This window comes from Stigmatopora argus, chromosome 16 (genome assembly GCF_051989625.1).
Source record: "Stigmatopora argus isolate UIUO_Sarg chromosome 16, RoL_Sarg_1.0, whole genome shotgun sequence".
In the NCBI taxonomy this organism is placed as follows: domain Eukaryota; kingdom Metazoa; phylum Chordata; class Actinopteri; order Syngnathiformes; family Syngnathidae; genus Stigmatopora; species Stigmatopora argus.
The window spans coordinates 8,320,225-8,336,711 of NC_135402.1; the positions used below are offsets into that span (position 1 = coordinate 8,320,225).

Below are 16,487 nucleotides of genomic sequence, written 5' to 3' on the forward strand. Positions count from 1 at the left end.
ATCAGGACTACCAGGCAAAAACATACACTTAAAAAGACATTTTTATTCTGTAAAAAAGTTATAAAATGCATGTTGTACAAAAATAAAGTTTGCAGAGAGCTTTGGTTCTGGTACACAAAACGACAGAAAGCAAATCCTTAACACTTCACATGTTAAATTTCCCATTGATGGCCTCTTTTTGCTCCCCCATTCGCATTGGATTCCCGAATTCCGTACTTCAGAGCCTTAAAATATACATACAAAATACAATGTTTTCTTCCACAACATAGACATAATACTGTACATAGACTCTGACAATCGCAACCCGACAGCCATAGTGACAAAACCTTCACTGTATATTTGATTATTCTAATAACCAGCAAGGAAACGCAGGTCACATTTGAGCTTGTTTTATCTAAAGCACGGGTTCTCAAACCATGCGGGACCCAAACAGTGATTTGCAATTAGGTAATTGTCATATTATTATTATTTTCAAATGCCATGTCTAAACTTTTATGTCTTTTGCAATCCTGAACACTGACCTTGGGACTATGGTTTTGAAGATCTTGCTCTCGTTTTGGTGTCGACTCCCAAAAGTCTTGGTCTTGTTTCTGTCACTGATTAACCGGACTCCGTTCTTTTTTTAAGTACTGGGGATCATTGTAACTTGACTCTGAGCATAAGTATTAGGAAAAGCAACTTCAATTCATGTTATAAACACGCCAACACCCCCCTAATGACTGTAACTCTTCTAGTGTTGTCACTTGGGCTGTTTAGAAAAGCAGGCATTATTATTATCCCAATATTCAGTCGTCATCAGAAAAAAAATAAGACTGAGCATGTTAAGGTCACATAAACTGGAGTATCCCATATTTATTAAATTAAACTCAGTGCATTTTTCTTTATTGCTTACTTAGGATTTTTTTTACACTTACACAGAACAAACACAACCCTAGGTTTTCTTCCCATTATTAGAGATTTTGTCTGTTACTCTAGCTAGCTAAAGCGAGGAAATTGCGTGGGCAGAACTATAAAGATAAGTAAAATTATATTAATCCATAATGAATAATATTTAAAACGTACCTATGTCATGATTTGGGGCTACACGATTGTCATGTTTCATTCACATTGGATTTTGAGTTACAAAATTTCTGACCTACTATACCCAAATAGTTTGAGAACCCCTGGTTTTAGGAAGCGGAATATGCTCATGGGGGGCCTTGTGAAAAGTCTCCAAAGTTGTCATCTGTTAAAAACTTGGACAAAACAAGCAAGATGATCCAGTTGATGAGGTATACTGTGATAAAAGTGAGCTTTTTCCTCTTGTGTTTGGCCTAAAGTCATCCAGGCTGTGGCTTTGTGTGTGTCGAGGGGAGGATTACATGTTGTAAAGCTGCCTCGCTTTTCGTCGGGTACACCCAGATACCTTGGTCCCTAATCTCGGGAGACGTCAAGACCCTCCCAGAAGACTCTTTTGTTCTACTTGAAGTGCTTACCTCTCCGCTCTGATCTGGGATGTTGATATTTCCTCAATCCAACTTGTTGTCGCGTGTAGAAAGCATGCAGGGACCCCTCCCCTCATTCCATCATATTTCAAGGGTTAAGCTTTTGCAGGAACGGAACTTTGACAGGCATACAGTAGCCAGCATCTCCCTTAAATTGCCTTAGCCGGCCGGTGAGGGATGTTTGCTTAAGTCTCCAGGGGGATCACTTTCAAATCCTTTTTCGGAATGGGGGTTTAGGGGGGTAAAATACCCCCTTTGGGCAAGAGAGAGAGCCTGAATGGCCGAGTCACTGATTGGGGGGTGGCTCCTTCAACGTATGTATTCATCTGAGCCCCCAAATCTCCTTCTTGTAAACATGCCAGCGGTGCAATTCCCATATGTTTCTGCTTGGTCAAATGATATCAACACCAAAAGCCACCGAGCAATTGAATGACTGTTTTTGACCTTCGTCTCGTGTTCGCAGCTTCTTTACCACAAAGTACCCACAAAATTGTTGTGTCAGAGAGAGATGGAATAACGCCCAGATAAAAACAGGAAATTAGCCATTAGCGTCTACCCATCCTCCACTACCCGTTAAACAGAGACAGGGAGGAACGACAGACTTTTTGTGATAGTCTGACTGTGACAGACAGAAACATCTGGAACTTTGGCGTCAAAAGCCACTGTCAGGCAAACTTCCAACGTTGAGACAGACAAAATTCGGCAAGTCTTTTCTCTCTCGTCGACTTCCTTTTTTGGCTTATTTTATTTCTGAATTTTCAAGGCCCTTTCATAAAAATGGCACATCAGACACACTATAGGAGAAAATGGGATAATGCCCAGAAAACAGCCAACTTGTACCTACTGTCAATTGCCATTCAGTTGTTTAAAGTATGAAGAAGACTAGATGTTTTTGCCTTGTCACGTTACAGACCGTCAGACTAATATCCAAAATGTAGATAAACAATTAGCTTCAAGCCCCTTCATGCAGTTTCGCGAAATTGGCAAGCTTGTGTTTTGGTCCCGAGTCTCGACAGTTTCACACAATTTGTGCATCAGAGACATAACGGTTAATCCAACTCCAATTTTCCACACGACCTATCAAGCTTCAGGTGTTAAGATTCACACAATATTCACGGCGCCTCTGTTATGTCACGGATACTCCCTCCCCTTAAAGCTGGTAAATTTGCATACCGATTTTGACCAGAAACCGTGACACGTTAGGTCAAAAAGTGATAAATTCCTGCCTTTGTGCCTCTTGTCTACACTTGTCCTCATGTAACTTATTTTCTTAAGGAGAATTTGGATTGTGGAAGCTTCCGGAATGCCTCTAAACATGTTGACAGTGTCCAGGATAAACCAAGCCTCTCAATAAATAAGAAAGAACAACAACTTGTGTCGCAAAAGAAATAAATAACAATAAGTTAATTTCATCTGAATAAATATACCTCTTACACACAAGCGTATACACACATGTACATACACATGCACACTTATGACAAATATTTATATACCGAATGTCTTAATATGTCAAACCTACTAAGTCCTCGTGTCTTCACCAAAAAGAAAAATATATTCCTTAGAGGTTTCCAGAAAAAAAAAACTTTCTTCCCACTTTTTTTCCTTTTTTTTTTTTTTTTTTTACAAAACAGTTATAAAAATGACGTAAAGCAACAATAAATCTTTATCAGCTCTGTTGTTTGAGTTTTTTTTTTATCTCCACAAATGTCACACACAAGCGCACTTCTTGGCAGAGTGTTTCTTGAGCGTGTGGTAAACCACGTTGTCATCCAAGAAGGACAGGTCGTCATCAAAGGCGACCGGTCGGCAACAGGTTCGAGAGGGCGCGTCCCTGTCCAGCTTGTTGCCTTGGCTGAGGTTGCTTAGGATCTTGTCATAGTTGGTCTCGGCCTCGGCACATGGACCACTGCAGTATCGGAAGATCAGCTCCTCCTTGGTCTGATAGCCCAGACCCAGGTCCGTCACATTGAGGTGGACCTCCTTCAGGAGGCAGCCTCGACTTGCGCGGGCCGACGTCCTCCGTTCTCCCCGTCCCGCTTTGCCGGCCCCTCGATTCCCGCCACCTCTTCTACGGCCTCGCGTCCTGTCAGCGCCACGCGCCCTGCCCTCGCCTCGTGTGTTTGCCACGCCCCTCTGCCGTTGCTCCCGCTCTCTCGGCCTGCGATTGGATTCCGAAGAACGTCGCAGTCTGCCGATGGTCGCCTCGATGAAGTCCACGATGTCGTCAAACTGCTCCGGATAATGAGCCGTCACATCATCTGCAAAAAGCAAAGAATGCGTACGTTAACTTTCAACATCATACAGTTGGTCGTTGCAGTTTTAGTATACAGTGTTTACCCTTTTTAACAATATGCACAGTACTTTTCAACCCTAGAAAAATGAAAAATAAATACTTAAATGTTTGTTCATTCATTTTCTGAACCGCTATATCGCGGGGGGTGCTGGAGCCTATCCCTTTTGACTTTTCGGCCACGGGGCGGGAGTCACCCTGAATCAGTGGCCAGATGATCGCAGGGCACGGGGAGATGGACAACCGTTCACACTCATACCTAAGGGCAATTTAGAGTGTCCAATCAACCTACCATGCATCTCATTGGAATGTGGGAGGAAACCAGAGTACCCGGAGAAAACCCACGCAGGCCCAGGGAGAACATGCAAACTCCACACAGGTGGATCGACCTGGATTCGAACCCAGAGCTGTGAGGCCGACATGCTAGGCACTCAGCCGCTGGCCTTAAATACTTGTGTATTGCACTAAGTTATGTCAACATGTACTGAATTCCTGTAATTAGTTAGTGATAGGCTTATTTATTAATTTGCACTATGTGTACTTTAAAAGTTCTTGTCAAGAATAAGGACGTTTGGATAAAGTGATCACTTTAAAACTAAGCCCTTTTGCTCATTCTCTTCTAATGGTATTTTCACAGCAACTGCATTCAAAATCTACCTGAGAAAACCCAAATATCTTTTGTGACCACAAAAGCCACATCATAAGCGAGAAATCTGATGCACAAATGTGTTGACTGTAAATGTTCTCACTCAGTTTCCATCCAAAAATCTGTCAGGATGCTTGGAGCGTGTCGCTGCGAACAAAGTTTTTGTTAGAGTGCCTCATACGCCGGGAGAAATGGAGACGAGGGGATGAGTGAAGGTGTGTTTAATGGTGTTAGGATATTGAGTGGAGGTTTCTTGGAAACAGATCTTGGATCGGATCGCCGCATTTCAAATTTGAACAACTCCTACTCTGAAGAAGACTGAAGCTTCACATGTGCTCCAGCTGCTTCCTATCTCCTAACACAACGCGAAACCGAGCACGCGTATTAGCCCTCGCCGTAACACCACCGCAGGACAGCTGCCGTTGTTTTATTTGCTGCCCTCTTCAAAGCCCCCGACGCCAAGAACTGATGTATTTTTACGTGAATTATTTAGAGGAAAGATGACGATCGACCATCTGCTGACAGGGAGCGGGTCCAAACAGCTTTTTGGCACCTTCCACACCGCGAGATTCCATTACTCTCCAATAACATGAGTATCTGCGCCTACTCCTCTCGATTGTATGCGGCAGCGTTCTCCGTCAAAACCTATAGTCCAACTCCTATTACATTCCTGCCGTGTCTCATCAAGTCAGTTTTATTTATATAGCGTGAGCTCACAACTGAAGTTTACGTCGAGGCGCACGGATTGGGTCCAGAATCGTTTTCTTCATACATTACAGAAAAGTACTTTAAGCCCACGTGGGCGCAAACATGGCAACAAAGGCAAGGAAAAAAGTCCCACTAACAGAACAAGGTTATGCGTGGCGACTGTCTGCCTCGGGGGTGAAATGGTAGAAGGACGACAGAACAATGGACACTACAACAACCATATCAACAATGGTAATCCCATGATGACAGGTGTAGGTGTCTGGCAGGTGGCGTTTTGGTTAGGACTCATTATCTGCAACATGTTGTGCGGCACCTGATCTCACTGAACTACAGCTGATTGGACCAAAGTGAATGGGGATGTTTTTTTTTAATTGAAATTATACTGCTAAACCGAGGAATACCTCCCCTGGAAATGGCTGCGTTAACATGCAAACGTTTTGGCGATTCTGATTGAATATCTGTAGTCAACTGTTTACTTTAGGGGTCTTCGAACTGGTCCTCAAGGGCCACTGTGGGTCCTGTTTTTTTGTCAGACCAATCCAGCTGGGAAGTTTTAACCAATGAGTTTTTTGCTAAATCAAGCAGAACCTGATTTCAATCAAATGATTAGACTTGCAAGACTCCAGATGGGTGAAAAGGTATCATCTTGTTTGGTTGCAATGAAATCCTGCACCCACTGCGGTCCCTTTGTGACATAGTTTGAAGACCCCTGGTTTGCATGAATTCTAGTAGCGGCTCATCAACAGAGGGTACCAATATGCCAAACTCGTCAAAATTTTAGGGTTAAAGTATCGACACCATCATAAATTCAGTAATACGGACATATCTGTTCTCTAATATGACGGGTTTTATTAAATACTTGAGCAAACAAATCATTTCATATTGGGTTTATTCTGGCTTGTTCTGTACTGTGGTCAAACGGGTATGTGTATATGTAAAATCTTGAATTCTTAGCTATTGTTTTTTGTCTTTAATTGGATACTTTCATTCATTCATCTTCCATACTGCCCATCCTCGAAAGGGTTGCGGGGGTTGCTGGAGCCTAACCCAGCTGTCTTCTGGCAAAAGGCAGACTGCACCCTAGGCTGGTCGCCAGTCAGGTGTAGGACACACAGAGAGACAAACGACCATCCACACTCCCAATCATACCACCACCAGTGGGAATTGAGCCCACGCCTGCCCACACCAAAGTCAGGTGAGTGAACCTCTAACCACGAGACAGCTTTAATTGGTTACTTAAAGATCTAATGTCATCAGTTGTTATGACTTTGACTTGTCCCAAAGGAGCGAAAAGCCATTTTTAATTCTATCCAAAATGTATTTGAACTTTGAGTCAATAGTCACTAACTTAATAATGGAAGAAATTCAAATAAGTTAAGGCAAAAGTATCCTTCAAAAACTCATCCCGGTTTGATCCACATGATTTCAACGTCTGACAGGGATCCGTCTTTCTCCTCAAACTAACATGACAAGTGTAGCAAGTGGGACCCAGTGGAGTGAAAACTGTAAAAGTGGGTCACTTATGGTGCTAATGCAGCCAATATACTGACAGGCAGGGCGCACCTGCCACCAGTCAGCACACTGCAACCAGTTGCGTAAGTTGTGCTTACATTTGGACATTGTGTTTTTCCACTCCTAGAAAGAAACACTGCTGCTTCCATCTAAAGTTTCCCAAAAGTGACTCCCTACCACTGTCCATTGTCACTTTTTTTAATGTCAAATAATGCAAGTTTGCGCTATCGATGCCAGTGACATATTCTGTAGTGACAGGCAGAAAACAAAAAATGCATTAGTGTGCTGTACCAAGAATTCGACTAGTAGCATGGTCACTTGCAAAATATTCCACTGAGCTGTAGACATCTGGTACCATTTTTATACCCAATTTCAACTGTCTAAAATGTTATGATTACACCTCACACATTACATTATTGGTAACTGTTAAAAGTACTTAACTAAAATAAAAATGATAGTTATTGAGGTCATCTTGTATATTAAGTCCCATTTCTGCATCACTATTTTCTCTCTTCTTTCATTTTCTAACACTTTTCTGTCCAGCTGTGCTCTCTGAATGAACAACAATACAAACAACCACAATGGGAGTACACCAAACTCCCATGTGGCACGTTAAAATAAGCCCACCTTTTTAAAATACTCAGATTGCCCATTCTCGAACTGCTAAAAACAAACTCAAACTATATTTGTTTTTAAAAAAGAAGGAGCTGAATGACATCTAATGAAATTAATTTAATCCTTTCCTCATCATGCACGCTAGTGCTGACGCTCTGTGCTGGATGATCAAATTTGCGCTATCTTGTTGCTAATTCAGCCATTTGTTTGGGAAAAAACTTGCTGTTGATTGTGAGGAAATATATAATGATAAGTTGAAACGAAGGAAGAGATTATAAAATTTCGTGAAGTAGTCAAATCAACACACAGATTTCAAAATTTAGATGTATAATATACCAAAGAAATGATCTGTGGCCTTTAGAAACTGACAACTACAAGAAAAATATCACATAGCGCTAAAACGAAAAGTTCTTCAGTCACTGTACAACAGCAGGGTATTTACTCTTTGTTACATTTTTGTTCTGTGGCTTAGTTAAGATTCCAAAACATGTTTACACCAAGAGAGCACCGTTAACGGTTGAAGTCAGCCCAACAAAAAGGGAAGATGAAGAGCCAGTTAAAGCCCAGATCCGAATGTTCCATCCCCTACGCACTTTTGTGGACCCTTATCCTGCCTCCTGGGTGGAATGGCTCCAAACAAATGACAATTCCGGCCCACAGTGGCTGTTAAATGCACACAAAATAAAAATGCTTCAAACTTTCCACTCTGAACTGGACTCTGCAGAGGCAGTGGCGAATGTAAACAGCGGAAGAGAGGCTGAGTGTTTGGCAGGCGTCCTCCGCGCTCCTGGTTTGGTTCATGAGACGAGCCTGTTTTGACATGAAGGTGATGTAACGCGTAATAAACACAAAGTGACATACCTGCAGCCCGATAAGCTTCCCGTCTGACGGCCTCACTCGTGTATTGCTCTCTAACCACTGATAATGGAGGGGAATCCTGACCCCTTGGCCTTGGGACTAACTGCAGTCTATGTGTCTTGTTGACTCATTGGTTCATTTGGAAATGACGGCAACAAGTGAAAGTGAGAGCAACTCGGGGCCAAAGTATCTCTTATTCTGAATAACTTGATAGGAAGCCATCCACCATGTTTGTTTGTTTAGAGGCGTGGTTGCCAAACTCACGGACGCATCAAGTATGAACAAAGTGAACGTGCTACCGCAGAAGCAACACCCATGTAGATCATAATATTGTTTAAGGCAATTATATGTGCATGGATGACAATTCACATCTCCAAATGGGAATTGCAACAAAGTATTTTACATTGATAAATACATTGTGCAGCTTTCTTTCACGTGAACATAATTGCTACTAGGTTTCACCTGTCCCTTTTAAGTTTGGTGGCTTTTTGTAGAGTAGGATTACACAAGTGAACTTCTAAAGGTTATCGATTCGTGAGTCAGCACCAGGGGCGGAGCCTAGTTATATGTACTCATTATTTTTATTTATTTATTCAAGCTTGCCAGGGTTGTTAACAACAGTCTTTACAACAATTTAGTCATCTTTACTTGGAGTTTGTGTTAAAATATCTCTGCTAGCATTGACCCCTACCCCCAATCATCTGGAGGGGCCCGTGTCGTCTGAATGGGATCAGTCAGTGATAATTCACTAGCACCCCCACTCAACTCAAGGGGCCCGTTGCTCCTCATCGCACCCGGACCCTGTTCACATTAGTTCCGGCACTGATCAGCAGGCTACTTTGTGGTTCACAGACAGTCGGGCCGATAGATCGGCACTAATATTGAGAGCTTACATTGATTCTCCACGGCGATTTCCTGTAGGTTGCTCTCTGCACTTTGCATCAAATAGTTAGCCTGCCTCTTGGTGGATTGGTGTGAAGAATCAGAGTGTCTGGAAGAGGAGAAGCTCTTCTTGGCTGGCTTCATGCTTGGGTAGAGAGGCCGGGTGGCGACGGAGCTCAGGAGCAACAAACACATGGCCACCACATCCCATAACTTCATTTTAGACTCAGTTCCTAAGAGAGCTGAAACATAGGAAAGCGATAGAGGTGTAAAATGACTCAACAACCAAGAGAGCCCTACACACAGAGAAATTGGTAAAAAAAAGTACTCATTTATGGCTACAAAACAGTTATGATGCATTCATTTGCTGCCATTGATCCCATTTCTAATGGATTGGAGGTATATTGCCATCACTGGGAACCAACAAGATAACATGGACACGTTGAAGAAAATTTGCCAGCGAGCCAATGTTTGTGTTTTTTTTAAACAGATTGTTAGCATAAGAATATCAATCATTTGCAATTGTAATACGTCACCAAATCGATGTCTAAGCCACATTCTATTATGGGATATTTGAACCAAACAACATGGAGCTCATCAACTTGTAAAAATGCACTGATGGATCAGGCTGAGTTCATATATTTTGAAAATTGGTGATCGACCAACCCTTAAAAATACAACCGTTCATTTCTGCCGATTGCTCCCAGATGGGATGAAAATCATGTAAATGTTAAAAAAAAAAAATCACTATAGGCTAAGTTTCCATAGCCACCTAGTCATACAATCACACAAATACACAATAAAAGATAAACATATTCAGACTGAGCTCTGGTATGGTCTGACAGTTACAGGAACAAACCATTACTGCAATTGTTCTGTACTGCGCTGCAGAGAATAGAACCTGACACGGCAATTTCACCTGTCAGCAGACAGAGTACAATGGAGCGTGTGCTTGGTGTTGTTCAAGATGCCTCACACTCACCATCAGTTCTCCATCAGAGAAACCCACCAACTGAGCTGATGCATGTCTCTATTGGCTACATTGACCCCCCACAAGCCACCCCATAAATCACTGCACTAGCTACTACTGACAAGAATATCGTGTACAACATGTCCCTGCTCATATCAAAAGCCCTACACCTCCTCAGGACATGGAGCTCTGACAGACCACCAATCCAGCTGACGGTCAAGATGGACCCAGAGGTACAGCAGTGTTCAAAATAACTTTTATTGCCAAGTGTCAAACATGTTGCTTGTTGTTGTGGTAGATTGTCAGACAAGCAACAAGAAACCGCCTCCTGCCAGCTCATCTTTTGTACATCTGTCCTACAGACTGTCCATCTGGTTTCGACTGACTCTTTGCTCTGTAACTTGGCTGCTGTGTCTGTAGTAAAAACTTTGGAAAAACTGCGCTGTCTCCCGATGGCCCCAATCGGATCTGACCACTACCGTCATTTGGACCGGTGACAAATTTCACAGACTTTACTTCAAATGGAAGGTGAGTATGAGTTATCTAGTGATTATTTTTTGTAAAGATACAATTTATGAGGCGATATTTGGCTATTTGCAGTGAAGTTGGAGCAGAATACACAGCACTTAACAATATATAAGAAATTAAATTCAGTCAATTCCAAGACTAGTATAGTCTACGCATAATATACAAACATTAGCATGAGTTGAAGTGAATTTAATGTGTACAAATGAGTGTTTAAAACAATCCAGACTATTAGTATCAGTATCGTAATATTTGGAATGAACGAATATAAACAAAACGTATCTAAAATGTTTGCATTTTTTTTGTCCCTATTTGACTTTTTTTGTTATTGTACTCATATGTATGTCACTGTAGTATTTTTATAGTACTGATATCAAGGTATTGGATGCAGGTACTGTACCAAAGCAAGAATTTTGGTATCATGACAACGTTTGTACAATTACTTTTGTTTTGGTCTGTCAATGTTAGACATATAATGATGTATAATGTGAGCTTGGCCGTGTCAATTGTGATCCAGCGAGTAATACATTTTTTTTTATTGCTGCATACCTCAGAGAGTATTTTTCTCGCACTATTATGATTGTTTCAATGCTGAAATTATGCAACAGGTTGTAGTGTTACAGTGTCTGTGACAACCAACATGTGACATAATTAACCCTTGTCTCCCCCAAAAGTGGTCCTTGATGCCAAACATAGTGGGATGTTGCCTGTAAGATGAGATAAGCTTTTTGGCTGGTTCAAACATTGCAAGTCAGGGTTTTTTCCCTGCCAGAGTAATTATATACTTTGAAAATTTTTGCATACATGGATATAATAAGGATGGGACATTACTGCATTAATTTAAAAGAGAAAACTAAGTGGAAAAATCAGATGCCAGTCAGTTGTAGGGCACACAGAGACAGACAACCATTAACACTCACAAACACACCACTGCCGAGTGGGAATCGAACCCACGCTGCTTACACTGCAGTCAGGCGAAAGAACCACTGCACCATTGGATACTTTTGCATTCAGATGCTAAAAACTGTAAAAAAAAATGTATTCTGTTTTCCTGAACATGCAAGTTGTATGACTATTACCCCAAAATGAACAGAAAACACCCTGGACCTTCATATTTTGTTTGTTTTTATATTATTGTATTGTATGCAGCTTCAAATCTCATTATACTTGTATTATCACAATAAAGACATTCAATTCAATATATTAATCTGATTAAATGTGTGTTGAATGTGTTAATATTTGCACCTGTCCAAAAATATTTATTTTGGGGACAAACAGTATTGTTTTGTGAAAAACGTTAATGATAACATTTTAATCAAACCCCGCCCATATCATAGATAGATAAATAAATAGAGCTACTCTATAGATAGATTCCAATTAGGGTGCTGTTGACACACCTGGTTGACTGACGCGTCTTCTCACCTAAAAGATGGCCCATGAAGGAAGACCTTCCACTCGCTGCGGTTAAAATCCAAACGTCATGCGTCGTCCTTAAGTGCAATCGAAAAGAAAAAGGAACATTTCCCACTGTTTGTCAGTCGGGGGCAAACCGGGCAAGCCCCGCACCGCACATCCAGAACCGGAGCGCACTCTGGACTTGTCCGCCGCCGCGGATCTCTGAAGCTCCGTAGCGGATCCAACAACAAAAAACAACCGCCCCCTCCGCGATGGAACAGACGCCCAAATAGTTGCTAAATCCTGGGTTGGGGGCAGAGCAGCGAGGCCCGAGCGCTCTCCATGATCCCCCCCTGGCAAGTTGCTTCCCACGCCTGGGCTTCTCGTCCTCGTCGCGCAGCCGAGCGCCGAGCCGACCACCGCGGACGCTCCGGAGGGTTTTATAGGCCGGAGCGCGCGAGGTGACCGCCCCTCTTTCGTGGGGGGGAGGCCTACGGGCATAACACGCTCCAGCATCTACATCTCGAACGCACGTGCTGTGGAGATGGATGTCAACAAGTGCGAAAGTCTATTGGATCCGTGGCCAAGTTCACAGGTATGTTGCCAAGGTTCCCAAAATGTTATTTTATTGTTTATTATAATACTTAGGGCGACCCGGCTTCGAGTGGCTTCAAGGCTCTGGGGTCCTGTGTTCAAATCCACGTTGGTCCACCTATGTGGAGTTTGGATGTTCTCCCCGGGCCTGCGTGGGTTTCCTCCGGGTACTCCGGTTTCCTCTTACATTCCAAAAACATGCATGGTAGGCTGATTGGACACTCTAAATTGTCCCTAGGTATGAGTTTGAGCGTGAATGGTTGTTTGTCTCCTTGTGCCCTGCGATTGGCTGGCCACCAATTCAGGGTGTCCCCCGCCTCAATGAGAATGAAGCGGTTCAGAAAATGACTGAATATTATTATTATTATTATTTTATTGTTATAGGTCATCTGTGTACTCACTTTACTAGTTTATATATACATTTTTGTAACATGTAATTCATCCATGTCAGTTGTATAGATGAAAACAAAAACAAAATCCTGTAAGTTTGGCCATTATACAGACGCTTTACCCCATTACAATTATAAATCTAACACATTTGGCGAGAAGGGTGGTGCGGGTTTTTCAAAAATCAAAATATGTGTAAAAAGTCATTTTTTTAAAGTTAAGGGTGATGGCAAAGCACTATTGAGAGGAAAGCATGCCACTCTCTTCTAAGGCTGTTTTCAGATTTTTTTTGTATCCCCCATCTCTATCTAAAATAGATGAGATCATTTTACTAGTTGTAATAACATTTTCCATATCCTTTCTGTCTTGATAAGCTCAGTCGAACAAGGACAGCCAAAATGTCCTTTTTTGATCTTAGTGTCCAGTTTGAATGGAATGGCTTACAAGTGACAACCCTTATAACACTACTGAAACAGTTGTGACACTTTTCTTTGTGGGTTTAGGGTTAGTGTGTGTTTATGCTTGTGTGTGTCACTATTTCCGCACTATAGTCACCCAGTGATGGCAGTTGAATATGCGGAGATCAATACACACTGTATTGTTTGGGTGGTGATCTGCCTCCTACTAGCTGACTGAAGGTAAGTGAAAGACAGTGAGAGGTAAGCGACCTGTATCTATAACAGCAGAATGCCAAATTACAAGTCCGTAACTAGCACTTATTTAGGTCTTTTGCCGAGTAAACGCAGCTTATGGAGAAGCACCACCAATTTCGTCACACGCAGTTTCTGGGTGTGATGAGAAGTAGGCTTTTTGTGTTGTTGATAATGACGACAGGGCCTATGTCCGATTATTATTATTATTCCTTAAAACTTTGTTTTTCTTAATTCAACGAACCCTCACACACATATGACGACTGACTAGGCCACTGGCCCCCCACCCCCACCGGCGCCCCCTGTTTGGAGTGTAGGAGATTATGGCACACATCCCTATGTCCTTGGATTTGGATGTCAGCATGTGGAATGTGATCTGGGCATGATTGGAACCTCTTCATTGGCATCAAGTTCCCATTCTGCTTGGCTTCTCGCTGTTGACTAAATGTAATGTTTAAGGTTATGTAAATATACAGCTTCCAAAACAATATGCTTGCCAACTGGACACCTAAATTTCAGGGCAACAGTTCCTCAAATTTCAGGGAGCTGTGCTTGGGGTGCAATAAATCATGTAGTTTCATTTTAACAAGCGCATAGGGGGACAGGCACACCAATAAAATAACTTGCCTTGCTACCCTAACGTATCTTTTGAACCGTCCAATTAAGCAGTTTAACATGACTCTGACATCAGATCTTTTTTTAAAGAAGGCAATGGTCTATTTATAGTGTAGTGGTACCTCTACATACGAAATATTCAGGTTAGGAAAAGCCTCGATGGAAACTATTTTGTCCCAAGATATGAAAAAAACAAAACACAAGTCACGAAACGTCTAATGAAATCAAACCCAGGTTGGCACACTGTAGGCAAATATTTGAGCCAGCCTGTGAAGGGGTTTTGGCAAATTTTAAAATTATAGCTTTGTAAGTAATTCGTCTTGATTTCCTAAAAAACTCTTTAGCTGGAAGAAGCAATAATCTTGAAATATCTCTGGCAAAACATGAAAGACCTGAAGTCAAAGTAGCATTTTATGATGTTTTTTGGGACATTTGAATATCCAACAAGAGAGAAAAATAGTTTTCCTCACTGTTGAAAACCCACACGTGTGTGAATGATTTTCTATATTTACACTGCTGTCCACGCTCAAAATTTTCAATGTTAGACTCCACTTCTCACTAATGAGGCCAGAAGAAAATAAGAAATTGAAGGATAAAAAAACATTCCTTTTTTCCTGAAGTTGTCATGTGGCTTGATTAGACACACTTGACAATTACGCTCATGTCCTTGAGACGCAAGTTGTTGGGATTTCCCAATAAATTCCACCAAAGACATCTCGCTCAGCGGGTTTTTTGAATCCAACATCGACACGGGCAAAAGAAAGAAAAAAGTTCGCCAGCCAAAAATAATATGACTCTCCTGCTGCCGGGTTGAGCCTTCCTGTCAATGCATGTTTTTATTTACGGTAACCTGACGTGCCAAACCCTCGTCACAAAGGTCTGCGGCGTGCTGTGCCAAGTGCTCATCGTACGAATTCCTCACTGTCAAGTTCTCACACGGCCGCTTCCAACCAGATAATAGTGCTTATTTTCCTCTTGCTCATGATTCATTCACCTTGCAGAACTTCTTCGACTTTCTAAACATATGTTAATGAGACTGGGTAGAGCAGGGGTGTCAGACTCGGGTTGGTTCGCAGGCCGCTTTACCGTCAACTTGATTTCCCGTGGGCCGGACCATTTTAGATATAATATTTAGAATTTTTTTATAAATGGATTAAAAGAACTGGATTAAAAGCCCTGAATATTCAGTTTTTTATAAATCTAAAACAATGTTTATTTTAGCTTTTTTAAATATATTTTTAGATTTTACAAAACGATTTTTTAACTAAAAACACAGAAACAAATGGATTAAAAAATTACAATTATTGATTTAAAAGGGGGAAAATCAGGAAATGTAATATACATCTATACTCTTCATTTTAATTTGATCCTAAAACAGAAAGTCGGCACTCATGATTTACTTTCCAGGGCCACACGGGAAATAAGTAAATATTCTCTATACATCTGTAATCGTCATAGACATGAAGTCGACACATGATTTACTTTCGCAGGCCGCACAAAACGATGTGGTGGGCCAGATCTGGCCCCCATGCTGCCACTTTGACACCACTGATGCAAAGGCACATTTGTTTCTTTTCAGATGAGGTCACAAAGTCTCTATGCAAAAGAGGCCTTCGTCATCATTTAGATTTTAGTCAGACAACGACTGCCTTTTAGAGGAATTTGTGTCAAAGTGCCTAGTTTTCTGGACACCGGAGGTTCTCACTCGTATTGCGCACGGGTGAGTCACAAAACAAGGGGAACTTCTTGATGACTACTTCAAACAGAGAGTCTCTTTGTATATCATCTAAAAATAGCCAGAAACATGGAAGTCAGAAGCACCGTCACACCATGAATGCCTTCCGAAGTTCTTTTTTGCATCTTCAAATGGTGTTCAATTTTCTCATCCATTCATTTTTCTCTGGGGCTATTGTTGTGGCCCATCTCTTTCTGATCGCAGTTTACCCAACTTCTTCCAGTGGGTTAACACGCCATGTTATGAAGGTCAAATCATCTCAGACTGGTTTCTTGAACGTGATGGTTGAATGAGTTCACTGTCCTCAAATGGCCTGAGCAGTCAACAGTTCGCAATCGAGGACAGTTGAGACGTAGTGGAACGAGAATTTTGCATCGTGGCTGTGCATCTTGCAAATCTGCAGCAACTGCGCAAGGCTATCGTGTCAGTGTGGACGGAGGAATGTTTCCAGCGCCTTGTTGAATCGGCACCGTGAAAATCTAAAGCAGTTTTGAAGGCAATTGGGTTATTGGTACTGAAAAGGTGTACCTAATAAAGTGGCCAAGGAGTGCATATTGCATAGCGATTTATATTTAAATTCCTGGTTTGCAACTGTTTTGAACAAAATACCTATTCTAAAAT

General features: G+C 41.8%; 2 protein-coding genes across 5 annotated transcripts in view; one reads left to right on the forward strand and one right to left on the reverse strand.

The window, feature by feature from the left end:
* Positions 1-23: 23 nt before the first annotated feature.
* Positions 24-12,293, reverse strand: gdnfa (glial cell derived neurotrophic factor a). 2 transcript variants are annotated; one of them, XM_077621930.1, is made up of 3 exons: positions 11,913-12,293; positions 9,007-9,237; positions 24-3,742 (listed from the first exon to the last, which is right to left on the reverse strand). In XM_077621930.1, exons 1-3 carry the CDS (start codon positions 11,926-11,928, stop codon positions 3,192-3,194), a joined length of 798 nt encoding a protein of 265 aa, XP_077478056.1. In that variant the 5' UTR covers positions 11,929-12,293; the 3' UTR covers positions 24-3,191. The 2 variants fall into 2 exon arrangements, with proteins under 2 accessions (XP_077478056.1, XP_077478057.1); XM_077621931.1 differs by having other exon boundaries at positions 11,888-12,293.
* The window catches only part of opn4xa (opsin 4xa), a 24,145-nt gene continuing 19,553 nt past the window's right edge, over positions 11,896-16,487 (forward strand). For all 3 annotated transcript variants that reach the window (XM_077621927.1, XM_077621929.1, XM_077621928.1), the window contains exon 1: positions 11,896-12,480. The gene's annotated coding sequence lies outside the window, so the exon portion shown is untranslated. The remainder of the gene's footprint in view (positions 12,481-16,487) is intronic.

Coding starts and splice junctions, on each gene's coding strand:
- gdnfa (XM_077621930.1), bottom strand. Junction 3,743..9,006: donor AATCGCCGTGGAGAATCAAT/GTAAGCTCTCAA, acceptor TGCTTTTTGCAG/ATGATGTGACGGCTCATTAT.